The 12,147-nt window shown below is 58.6% G+C and overlaps 1 protein-coding gene across 1 annotated transcript; it reads left to right on the plus strand.

Annotated features, from left to right (window-relative positions):
• Positions 1-2,950: 2,950 nt before the first annotated feature.
• On the plus strand, positions 2,951-8,154 carry HOXB9 (homeobox B9). Its single transcript, XM_028522091.2, has 2 exons — positions 2,951-3,574; positions 6,236-8,154. Exons 1-2 carry the CDS (start codon positions 3,058-3,060, stop codon positions 6,469-6,471), a joined length of 753 nt encoding a protein of 250 aa, XP_028377892.1. The 5' UTR covers positions 2,951-3,057; the 3' UTR covers positions 6,472-8,154.
• The last annotated feature ends 3,993 nt before the right edge of the window (positions 8,155-12,147 follow it).

Genomic DNA, 12,147 nt, shown 5'->3' on the forward strand with positions numbered 1-12,147 from the left:
TTTAGACACTGTGCTCCAGGGGCCGCAATCCTGTTCGCCTCCCTCGGGCCTGGTAGGTGCCATTGTCTGGGAGAAAAAACAAGGTTTGGGGGGGAGGTGGTCACAGGCCCTCAACACCCAAACAAGGGGCTCCTTCTCAACCAACCATGTAATCATTTGCCTGAACTGGAGCTGAGCTCCGATTTGGAGCAACAGTGCTTTCTAGAAAAGCCTGTCTGCGTGGGACTCATTGCCTGGCGCATCGAGTCCCCACCTGGAGGGAGGTGAGCTGCGGTGCAGACGCCAGGGCCCGGTGCTGGCTCATGCTTTTCCTCTCAGTCACCTCTGCTGAGGGGCCTGAGGCCCGCAGAGCCTGTCACTTTGAAACTGTTCCCACCCTCCAGCTTCTTTGTGAGCTAAGGCCAAGCTCTGGTCTCAGAAAAGAGGTCTGGGTCCTCTCCTTATTCAACACCCAGGAGCCACCAGGGGGTTCGGGGCAACTCCCCAGGCAGACAGGAACCCCCAACCTGGACGCTGCCTGCTGGGACGCCCCACGCTGGTAGGGCAGGGGCCATGGCCTAAATGCTCTTCCAGCTCTAACTTCCTCCCTGCGCTAAATGGCCCTCTTGACTGCTCTCTTGAGCGACAAATCCAGGGTGGGGAGTGGCAACCAGAGGGCTGCAGTCGGAGTCCAGTGCCCGCGCAGCCTGCGTCTTTAGAGCAGCCTAGCGCTGTGACTTCTCCATAAATTAAAAAAAAAGTCCCTGCCCCCAGTCCGCATGTCCTTTTGGGCCCTAATTTATATATTGCACAAAGCCATATACTCAGCCCGCCATGCTTCATAACACCATTATTTATGGCAGGAGAGATCTTTTTCCTGAAGAATATATTTATTACAGGTAAAGCCAACAGCAGACTCCATACATCTGGCAAATTGAGAACAGGTGCTTTGCCTTAAAACTGTGATTCATTCACACTGCGCCCAGCTTTCTCGCTGGCGAGTCCGGTAGCTCCCTCCACTTTCCCAAGCGTCCTACCGCTACTTAGAAGAATTTGCATGTGGTTTTTTTTTTTTTTTTTTTGTCTCCACACTTGGGTCCCATGGAAAAAGCAGATCTTCCAGCTGTTCAGTTCTGGATATGCTGGGCTGTCGCCCTCGGAGCGCTGGGGTGGAAAAGGAGGGGGGCGGCTGGGCGCCTGCATTGATCTTTAAAAAATCATTTTGAAATCGCCATAATGTGAAGAAATATGGCGCTTCGCCCTCGTATTTCACACGTAATGACACGAGATGGCTTCATTTGGAAAGAAGGGCGGGTGGGAGGGTGCGCGTGTGCGGAGGTGATCTGCAGCCTTCTGCACGGGCAGAGGGGTAAATGGCCAAAAAGATAAAACATCAAATTAGAATGGCCCCACTTTCGTTAAAATAATGGGGCTGGGGACAGCTTGTGTGTTAAGGACCCAGGGCCGGAGAAGGCTGAGAAAAGCTGCCCCTGCCTGCCCCTAAATGCCACGCGAGGGCCACCCTCCCTGGGCACCCACACCACAAGAAGTGGCTGTGTCCAGGGTGGAGACTGGAAGAGCAAAGAGGAGCCAGGGAGCCAGCCAGTGGGGTTCGGGGTGTGTGTGTGTGTGTGTGTGTGTGGATCCCAGCTCGGGGCTGGAAGGATTGATAACAACAAAACAGGGGGCTTGGCAGCTCCAGTGAGAGAGTCGCAGGAGGGAAGGCAGCCGCGGAGCAGGAGGCTGACCCCGCGGGCTCACTGTCCGTGCTGGCGCCCAACCCCGGTGTCTGGGAACCTCTCCGAGGGACAGTGTCAGGTGAAAGGAGCCGGAGGAGAGAGGGGAAAGGCTCCATCCTCACCGGGTGCAAGAGGGGAGATCACTCTGAACCCCTTCCCGCACCTCCGCTCCACTGACACCTTAGGGGAAGTTCCCTCAGTCCTTTGTCAGTTCAGCTCCCCCATCTGGGCGGTTCTCAGGGCCTGGCCTGTTATTCAGCTGAGGAAAGGAGAAATGGCTGTCCCCCTCACCCCCATACTTCCTTTTGGCCAGGGCCAGAGGGAGGCCCGAGACATTTAAAGGAGCTTTGGCTAGTTGCATCAAAGTCAGAGGCTCAACTTTCCAGGGCCTGGTGGATCCCTTTAAACTCACGACGGTTCTGATGTCAGGACAGCTGCATTTTAGGACAGGGTTTTTGGACATTGACCCCCTTACATCCTCCTCTCCCCTCTCAGCTACTGAGGGGTCAGGAGAAGACCCTGGGCCCTTCAGCCTCCTCAAACGGCCACAGAGAGCCCCCTCCAAAAAAGAAGAACGTCTCAAAAATGCCCAACTTCTATCCCCCGTCATTTCCAGTGGATGGCTGCTGCGCAGTTGTCTAATAAACATTTTGTGTCAAGGGGACAGAAAAGAGGAAACGAGGGCCCGCGGGGCGGAGTGGAGGTGCGTATGCAGGGAGTGGGGGGACAGGACCACTTCCTCTTTAATCGTGCTGTGGGCCCCTCTGGCTGCTCCCAGGCTGGGGCTCTCTCCCTCTCAGGCCCGCCTGGGGAGAGGGCTCCGCAGCCCGCGTCCCTCCCGAGGCAGCCCGCTGCTTTCCCTCCGCCTCTCCTCCGCCCCCGCCGCCCCACGTCGAGAACTAGCCCCCCTTCCTGCAAAAGGCGGGGGGACCGGGAGGCCGGCTGCTCGGGCTGAGGTTACGTGGCCGCCCGAGCCCTGACGTGGTAGCACATTGCATCAGCATAAAACAATCCATCCTCGATATGGAATGCGGTGCGGACGCATGACAGGGAGAGCGCAGCCCCCTAGCCGGATTGATTTATGTCGGAGCTGACGCTTTATCAGGCAGTCGGAAAAACTTTGACCAATCATTTTGCAAGGAGCGCGGAGCCGGGCTGCTCCACTGTACTTTGTTGGCTGAGAAGTTGAGCAGGGGGTGGGGGTGGGAGGGTGGGGGGCTGGGGGGGGGGTCGCGTCCGAAAGCCCTCACACCGGTCTGGGTGCCACCTCTCTCCCTGCTTGGGCGCCGCCGCGCGAGCGCTTCCCTTCCCCCTGCGAGCGCCCGGATAATGTCTGAGAATGTCCATTTCTGGGACGCTTAGCAGCTATTATGTCGACTCGATCATAAGTCACGAGAGTGAGGACGCGCCTCCAGCCAAGTTTCCTTCCGGCCAGTACGCGAGCCCCCGGCAGCCGGGCCACGCGGAGCACCTGGAGTTCCCCTCGTGCAGCTTCCAGCCCAAAGCGCCGGTGTTCGGCGCCTCCTGGGCGCCGCTGAGCCCGCACGCGTCCGGGAGCCTGCCGTCGGTCTACCACCCCTACATCCAGCCCCAGGGCGTCCCGCCGGCCGAGAGCAGGTACCTCCGCACCTGGCTGGAGCCGGCGCCGCGCGGCGAGGCGGCCGCGGGGCAGGGCCCGGCGGCGGTGAAGGCGGAGCCGCTGCTGGGCGCGCCGGGGGAGCTGCTCAAACAGGGCACGCCCGAGTACAGTTTGGAAACTTCGGCGGGCAGGGAGGCCGTCCTGTCTAATCAAAGACCCAGCTACGGGAACAATAAAATTTGCGAAGGAAGCGAGGACAAAGAGAGGCCGGATCAAAGTAAGTTATAAAAAGTGAGGGATACCCAGGCCGAAGGCCAGGCGAGGGGGAGGGGACGGGAGAGGCAATAAACTGCGGACAATGTGAAGGGAAACCGCGGCGGTGGCCGGAGAGCGAGCCGGGAGGAGGGGAGAGGGCGGAAGGAAGGAAGGAAGGAAGCAAGCCGGGTGCCCCGAAGGGAGCCCGAGGCCGCGGGAGGAGCGACGCCCCCACCACGCCGAGTCCTGGGGGGACCTGGGGCGCTGGGACCGGCTCCCCGCTCTCGCGGCCTCCCTTGCCCCGCACTCCCGGGGACCTGGCTGGAAGCTCGGGAAGAGGCTGGGCGGAGACAGGAGCTGGCGGGGCCGGGGAGGCAGCCAGCGAGGCGGAGTGCCCGCGCGCGCGGGCCAGGGTGGGAGCGCATGGGGCTGCCCGGGCCCGCGCGGCTGGCAGAGCTCCCCGCGCCACGCTCAGACCGTAAAAGCCGGCCAAGGGGAAGTGGGAGGGGGCTCATTAGGATTTTATTTGCGATGCAACAGCTTGGCGGAGAACTGAGCCTAGCAGCTCTCGCGCAGTAGCGGCTGAGGGTCGGCAGCCGGCGCCCGGAGGGGCGGGGAAGCCCAGCAACCGGTGACGGAGCCCCCTCCCCGGATGCGCCGGCCCCTCCCCGGAGCCTTCCCCCGGCCTCCTCCTCCCCTCCTTGGCATCCACTCCAGGGTTGCGGCTTCCTTTTCTGCAGCGCCCCGCTGCTCTCCACGGGGCTCCCTGGCCCCAGCTGGTGCTGCCCGCCTCGCAGGGAGTCGGGGATCTCTTCCGAACTTTGGGGCCGACAGCCGGAGGGAGAAGGAGGGATCCCAGAGGGACCCTGGGGAGAGGAAGGATGGGGAACGAGGCTTGCGGAGAGGTGGAGGACGGTGCCCTCCGACAGTAGTCCCTCATCACCCCCCAGCTCCTCCTCAAGTGCCCCCGCCAGGAACCCAGGTCTGGAGGATCAGTTCCTGGAGGTGCTGCTGGCTGAGGGTGGTGGTGGTGAGGCTCGTGTGTTTGGTTTTCAGGGCTGAAAAGAGAACATTCGTTGGGGGCTTTTAACCCCAACCCATAACCCTCGGGCTGGTGGGGACAAGTCCTCACCTCTTACTCTTTAGGGAGAGTGGGGACCCGATTTTTTTTAACTCTCTCCTTGCCTGGCCAGATTTCCCACCAACAGAGCGGGGCACAGGCCCTTTGGGGCAGCCCTACTGCCCCACTCCCCTGAGGTCCCTGTGGGGTCCCAGCAGCCAGGTTGAATCATAAGAGCCGGCATTTGAGTAACCCTGATTCTTCCCGAAACAGACCCCCCCTTCTTCTGCTCACACCCAAACAGACACCCCCCCACCCCCCAAACCCCAACTGCCTGGAAAACCCATTATTGCAAGGCAGCAGTTTGGTTAGAATCAATTATTAACATTTTCTTCCCTCTTTCATATTTAATGCGAATGTGGGTCCCATCACAGGCAATCACATTAAGGAAATAGCGCTGCAAATTGGTAAGACATGGTACTTAGTGTAGGATGAACCAGATTATTTTTAAAATAATATATTCCGTGCTTTTTTATTTGGAGAGAAGGAATCAAGCAGAGGGCGGCTATTATTTCTAATAGCTCTGCTTCGTGTGGCAACTTTTCTTGAGTTCCAGGGTGGGAAGAGAGACAGTGAGGAGAAGAGAAGCCTGGATATATTTTTTATTTCCTCTCCCCCTGCAAACCTTCCACTCGATTACCCTGCTCTCAGTTCCCCTTTGCCACACGGAGCCCGCTGGAGTTCGGTGTGCTGTGAATGACTCTCTGTTACCCCCCTCCCCCCATTATCCATGGCTCCCCACAAGGGGACCGGCACATTCTTGCTTCCCCATTTCCCTGAACTTGCTTTAACCAAAATGTGAGCTGAGCAGGAGCGGAAAAGGGGAGACTATTGCAACCATAAGTTATCTGTGAGCCCCTGGCGCTCCCTCGTCCACAGACCGGAGTTGATGGATGGTTGCAATTGGGGCTGCTTGTGAACTGGAGTGTGCTGGGTGTTGGTGCCTCTCCGTGCGGACCTGTGTTTGTGGTATGTGTGTGTGCGGGGGGGAGATGTCTACACAGACACACATGCCTGCTGCCATGTGGCCAAGGGACTCGAGCTTGTGACCAGGGCACAGTGTCCTGGGGCTGAACTGAAGGGCCGAGCCGTCCCGTGGCTGTGGCTGAACAGGAGCTGCTCTCCCCCAGCCTGGTCCTTCTCTGACCTCGCAGGCCTGGAGCCAGGGCCCTTCAGGTCGCCCACCCCTGGTTAGACCGGCCCATGGTGCTGGGAGGGGCTGGCCACGCTAGGATCGGACTGAGTCCTCACCGTTTGGGACACGAGTGTAGGAAGAGACTGAATGAGGACCCGAGACAGGCAAGGCTTTGGGCATGCGGAGCAGCCTGGCACGTGGCTGGCTCCCTCCTGTCCAACTGACCTCTCACCTGGAGCCGTCCCTAGCAACCCATGGCCCATTGCTGAGGCCCCTCCTTGGAACCTGAAGGCCCAGGTGCCCCTTTCTCCAACGTGAGGTGGGAAGTGGAAACCAGGGGTGAGCCTTCTTGGAAGGAGAACTGGAGGGCCCTTCACCCCCCACCCCCTCCCTTCCTTTCTTTGATTCTATCGCTGCTTCTCTTTCAGCCAACCCTTCTGCCAACTGGCTGCACGCTCGCTCCTCCCGGAAAAAGCGCTGTCCCTACACCAAATACCAGACGCTGGAGCTAGAGAAGGAGTTTCTGTTCAATATGTACCTCACCAGGGACCGTAGGCACGAAGTGGCCAGACTCCTCAATCTGAGTGAGAGACAAGTCAAAATCTGGTTTCAGAACCGTCGGATGAAAATGAAGAAAATGAATAAGGAACAGGGCAAAGAGTAAAGATTCTCCCCCCCCATACACTTCCCACCCCTTTCCCCCCTCACGCTTATTTATGAGTGGCGGCTGCAAAGCCAGGGCTGTCTGGGATACAGTCAAGTGAGTGGGGAAGGGAGTCCTTCTCCTCAAAGTCCTTTCCTGCCACCCAGAGCCTCTCTCCTTGGCTCTTACCAGCCCTCTTCTCCCTGGACCTCAGGAGAAAGTTTTGTTAATTTAGAAGCTAGATGTAGTTGGTTGCTAAGAAGGGGATGGGCCACGAGGAAAGGAAGACCCTAGTCCAGCCCCTAGCAGTCCCCTCTGATGTTTGTGGGAAGCCCCAGCCCCTGGCTTCCAGCCTTCCGGTCTCCCCCACACCTATCCCAAAGTCACCGAGGGACACCCCAACTGCAAACAGCCCACCAGATGCCCGCATGCATACAGCCTGGAGCCTGCAGCAGTGCAAGGGGGGAGCTCACAGCCAAGGCTCCAATGAGGTGGCCTCCCAAGTGCACCTCAGATCTGTCAGAACAGCCGGCAGACCATCAGGCGAGATTCTGTCCCTGATGCAAACACACAGCAAGATGTCTAGGGACACACCTCGGAATGAGGCATTGCAGCCCAAAGGGCGGACCACCCCAACACTGACCCCACAGAACCCTCCACTCCACCCCGCCCTGCCCGAGGGCCAGGGGTATGGTAAACGCAGCCCCCAAGCGGGTGGGCTAGAAAGGGCAAGGAAAGGCAGCGGCGGTCTGAGGAAGGTATCTTAGGTTTTATGAAGGTATTCCACACACACACACACACACACACACACGTGTTGTTGCAGGATCTGTCTAATTCTGCATGTTGTTTTCCTCTCCTCCCAACAAAAGGAGGTCAGATCGTGGGTCGTAAGCCTTGACAGTGTTGTCCATCTGTTCATCCGCGCCCCGCTTGACTGAGACTGTAGCTTCTCTCGCTCTCCACCGGCCCCTGCATTCTTCCGCATCCTCCCGGCTCTGAAATCATCTCTGTTCGGTCGAATCCACCTTGCACCAGCGAGTCAAGCCTCCCCCTTGTAGAAAACCCCTCCGCCCTCCGTCCCCTGCTAGGTCGACCCCGCCACAGGCGAGAAAGCCAGGGCAGCGGAGTCCCATGGAGAATTTATTGAGAATCGATTCCTGAGCTCCCTTCCTGGGTAAGTTATAGGGGAGAAGGAGAGCGAGGCCTCCAGCGAGTGGCATTAGGCGTGTTCCTTCCTCCCCACCCCGCCCACGTCCGGAGGAACCCCCGGCTTGGCGGCTGCCCGCCCCAGCGCAGAACGAGAAGGGCCCCAGCGCCCATCTTTGCTTCCGGCGACGCGGGCCTGGATGGCGATCTGCGCGGCTGCTGAGCGCACGCTTCTGGGGAACGGTCCCGCGTGCAGAGGAAAGAGGCGGAACGGCACCTAACAATCATCGCGCCGAAGCTCACCCTCTGCTCCCCTTCCGCCCCCTGCTCCCCCACCTCTCCAGCCCCTTTCAGTTCCGTGGACTCTTGCTTCTGCGTCTCCCGCCCCTGCAAGGGGACATTCCAGTAGAACTTTTTGGCTTTGTCGGTGGCTGTCGTGAAATTGTGCTGTGTTTTGTGATTTCTTTGGGGGGGGGGGTGATTGTCTCGCCTGTCTTCAGTTGTTGCTTCTGTAGGAGGGTGGTGGGTGGGAACGGGGAGGGGAAGGGGCCTAGAGCTCTGATTGTTTTTGGAAGAAAAAAAAAACTGAGAAAAACAACAAAAATATATATCACTCTAGAAAACAAATCTCTCCTGTGTCTTATTCTGTGTTGGCTCTCCTCACCCAGCCAGGGGTAGAGATCCTAGTTCCAAGGGGGTAGTGTGAGGAGAAAACGAGAGACAGAGGCCCCTGTGCCCAGGAAGTTTCTCCTTAGACCTTGCAGAGCAGGCTTCCTGGGGAGCTGATGGAGCAGAGCCTTCCGGCAGGAGAGCTGGGCGACTGGAGGCAGAGGAAAGGGAAGATGAGCAGTTGGGAAGGGGGTCTGCTTTTGCTTCCTCCGAAGTTGCGCTGGGGGGTCTCCCCACAGACTCCAGAGTGAGAGGGAAGGCAGGGCCGGCCGTGCAGCTCCGGGAGGCAGTTACTCCCTCGCGGGTAGAGAGGGGAGGCCAAGGGTGTCACCTTGGTTTGGCCACTTTAAAACACCATGCAAGCAAAGAAGGCAGTAACTTTTTTTCCCCCCCGCTGTTCCCCACAGCAGGGCAACTGGGTAGGCAGAGGCCTCCGGAAGGCTGTGCTGTCCTTTCTTCCACTCCGAAGGAGCCCCACCTGGAATGTGAGGCGCCAGTTTGAGCCAAAGGAAGCTGCCTTGGTTTAAAGCGGGTGGAGGTGGGTAGGGGTGGAGGCTTGAGAAGGCTGCTCCCAAAGGCAGAAAGAAAGGGTGGACTGTGGGACAGCATCGTCTCAGGAGAAAACCCCCTTTCCAGCTGGACCCCAGAGCTGCACCCTGTTGAGGGAGGCACCTCTCTGGCCCTGTCAGACTCTGGTGTCCCCACTCGAGTTCCTTGGAAGATCGCTGTTCTCAGGCAGCTCTGCCCCTTCCATCCAGGCTTTGGGATTTGGCTTCTGCCGGGCTGGCGCTTGGGAGCCCGCCTCCCACCCCCTGGAGACTCCCACGCTGCCACCCCAGAGCAGCCTGCAAGGACCCTGCGGTCCGGGTAGAGGTAGGGACAAAGCATAACCTATAACCCGATTGAAAGGATCCTGGAAGTGAAAAGGCCAGGCCTACCCCTCTCCAGCGAACAAAAGGATGTACTAATCAGAGACCCAGCCGGAACTGGAGAAGGTGGAGCTCCAGGATGTGGTGGGGCCTGGCACCCCATCCTGCAAGGGTTCCTTCCATTCCGGATGGAAAAGGAATCTGGCTTTAGAGCTTGTGTGGACTCGTCTTCCTCCACTGCCCCGGCTCCCTGGAGCCAGCTGGGGCTGCGCGTGGCGGAGAAGGCCGGGTTCAGCCCAGAGGAAAGGCAAAGAACGAGGCTGGGACCAGACGCAGTGTTGCAGGGTAGGGCGTGAGGGCGCGGGGGAAGCCTCCAGCCGCGTCTGGGCCCTTAGCCGTGGTGGCTTCTTTAAAGACAAACAAAGGCGAAGATGCGGAGGCTGGGAAGCCGGAGATGGGGAAATCTGTTGTCATAAAAGAGAGCCGAGATAGTCAGGGAGGAAGACCGAGAGAGTGCGAGACAGAGAAGCCGGGAGAGGAATTCAATGCCGTGTGCGCGGCAATAAAAGAATATGACCGCTATAAAAGTTTATAGCGTATAAATTTCTGAAGGTTAAGAAACTAAACAGCAGCAAAGCAAACAGTGAGGGGAAACTTTCTGAGCTCAGAGAGCCGCAGCTGGGTCTGGGCTCGGGCCTGGGGGTGGGGGGCTGTCACAGCCCCCACCTTCAACGTCCAGTAACTGGGCTTGGGGTTTCCGGGGCCCCAGGGCGCAAAGAGGGGAGAAGAGGGAACGGGGACAGAAAACACTTTGTTGTCGCAAATGTCTTAGAGAACGCAATCGGGACTCTTGTCTTTGTTCCTCACACCCCCTCCAGAATCGGACGTCATAAAGACCCCCCCCCCCGCGCGCACACACACTCACACACTCACACACACTCACACACACTCAGGTCCGGCGGGGCCAGACGTCTGGGCGCGGGCAACCGCCTGGTCCTTTTCCAGCCCCACGGCACCCTCTCAGGCTTCCTCTCCACCCCCTACTAAAAAGCCCAATTGTTTCTCGTCGGAATTTGAAACAAATCGTATTCGTTTGAAAAGGGCTCGGCTCCCCCTTTTACGGGCCAGAAACGGCGCACTGCTTGGCCGTCTCCGCCAGAACTTGGGGTCTTGAAATGGGGAGCAGGAGAGCAAGAAGCTCAGGCTTTTTTTTTTCCTTCTCACCCCCTCAACCTTTTTATTTTTTAAAGCTTATCTTCACGATTGTATGAACCATTTCCTGGCTTTCGATGCATTTTCTCTCGCCTGCTCTTGTTTCCCTCTCCCTTTGCTGCCAATAGCGAAAGTTTCTCCCCGCTTGTCGCCGGGGTGGCCGGCTCCCAGGGAAACTGGCAGAGTCGGGGGCGGCGGCGCCTTTTCTCAGGACGGCCGCTAGATGGCAGCCTTGCTCCACGCGAAAATCCCGGGAGCGGCGGCTGCGGGCGCCGGCGGCTGCACGGCGCACCTTGGTCGGCCCTGAATCTACGAACTGAGCGCTACCAGAAGTCATGAATAATTTGCGCGTAATAAAAATAGCAGCTTCATTATGGCTGTTTCCCCCATTTTATAGATTTCAGATGTGCTCGTATTGCCCCCCTCTCCTCAAATGGTCAATTTTCTGAATTTCCCCCAGGAGGAGGGCTCAGCGCTTCTTATCCACCCAGTTTCTGTGTTCGGTGGGGCAACAAATGCATAAGGACGGGGAATAATAGTAATAGTAGTAGCAATAATAATAATAACAATAATAGGAATAGTGGGTCTAAATAAAAGAGGAGAATTGGTTCGGGGGAAGTGAGAGTTTTCCGGGGAGGGGGCAGCAGGGACGCCCGCGGACGCGGGCGGGCCAGTCAGGTGAGCGGGGAGAACCGGCAGGAAAAGGTCAGAGGAAGAGGAAGCTGCGGGGAACCTCCTGCCCGAGTCGGCGGCAGGAGAGGGAGCCGGGTGAGCCAGCCTGGGGGTGGGGCGGGGGTGGGGACAGTTTTGGGGGAGATGGATCCGTGGCTCCGGTGGGGGTTGGAGGCGCCGGGAGTCGGCGGCGGGGCGCGCAGCGCAAGAGCCTTTGTAAGTGTCGGGGTCGGGGCTGGGCGCGCGTCGAGGGTGTTGGGGGGGACCCGCGCGCGGGGCAGGGCCTCCCCGGAACGGCGAGGTGCAGGAAAGCTCCGGGGTTTCTTCAGGGGGTTCTGTGCGCCCCGAGTTGGGCCGCGGAAAACTTGCGCGGTTTGCAGCAGCGTGGAGGGGCAGAAGCGGCGGCCGGGAGCTGGAGCTCGGTTTTCCCTGCGGTCCGCGCGATCTCCAGGTGTGCGCTCGGGCTCGGTGCGCAAACGTGGGCTGTACGGCTCCCTTCCCAGTTTAGCAGCTGGAGGCCTGGGCTCCGGGAGTTTTTCGTTCTGAGACCCGTGCGCTGTCTGCCCATACCCCCTTGGATTCCACATCTGTTTCCTCCTGGCCCAGTCCCGTCCGGGCCCGCTGTCGGGACAGACCTGAGCGAGAAATAGATCCCCCCCGCCTTAAAACCAGCCCGGCCGCAGCCTCCCCTCTTTTCCCCTAGGAGCAGGTGCGAAGAGGCCGGCGGAGTTTCTCCAGTTGAGTTTCTCTAATAAATCTGCGCTCCGTTGGGTGTTTATAAATTATCTCCTCGCTCTTTCTTGTTTTTCCTTATAATAGAAACATTTTCCTTCCATCAGGAATTTCTGGCACGGTGTAGGGATGATTTAGAACAAGCCATTGAATTTCTGCCTCACCGGTGAGTCCTCAAATCATGACCATAAAATCCGCCGCACTTGATAAAAATGTTCGCTTCGGCAACAACTTAACTCGCCCTTCCACTGCCTCGCCGCCCTCTTAGTCCCGGGCTGCAGACTCGAGACCTCCCCCCTCCTTTTCTCCTGTCTCCCCCCTAACCCCGTCAGCCCTCTCTCATTCTTCACATTCACTTTTGAAGGACCAAGTGGCCGCAATGGTAACTTCCCCTTAG

Source organism: Phyllostomus discolor, chromosome 8 (genome assembly GCF_004126475.2).
Source record: "Phyllostomus discolor isolate MPI-MPIP mPhyDis1 chromosome 8, mPhyDis1.pri.v3, whole genome shotgun sequence".
Lineage (NCBI taxonomy): Eukaryota > Metazoa > Chordata > Mammalia > Chiroptera > Phyllostomidae > Phyllostomus > Phyllostomus discolor.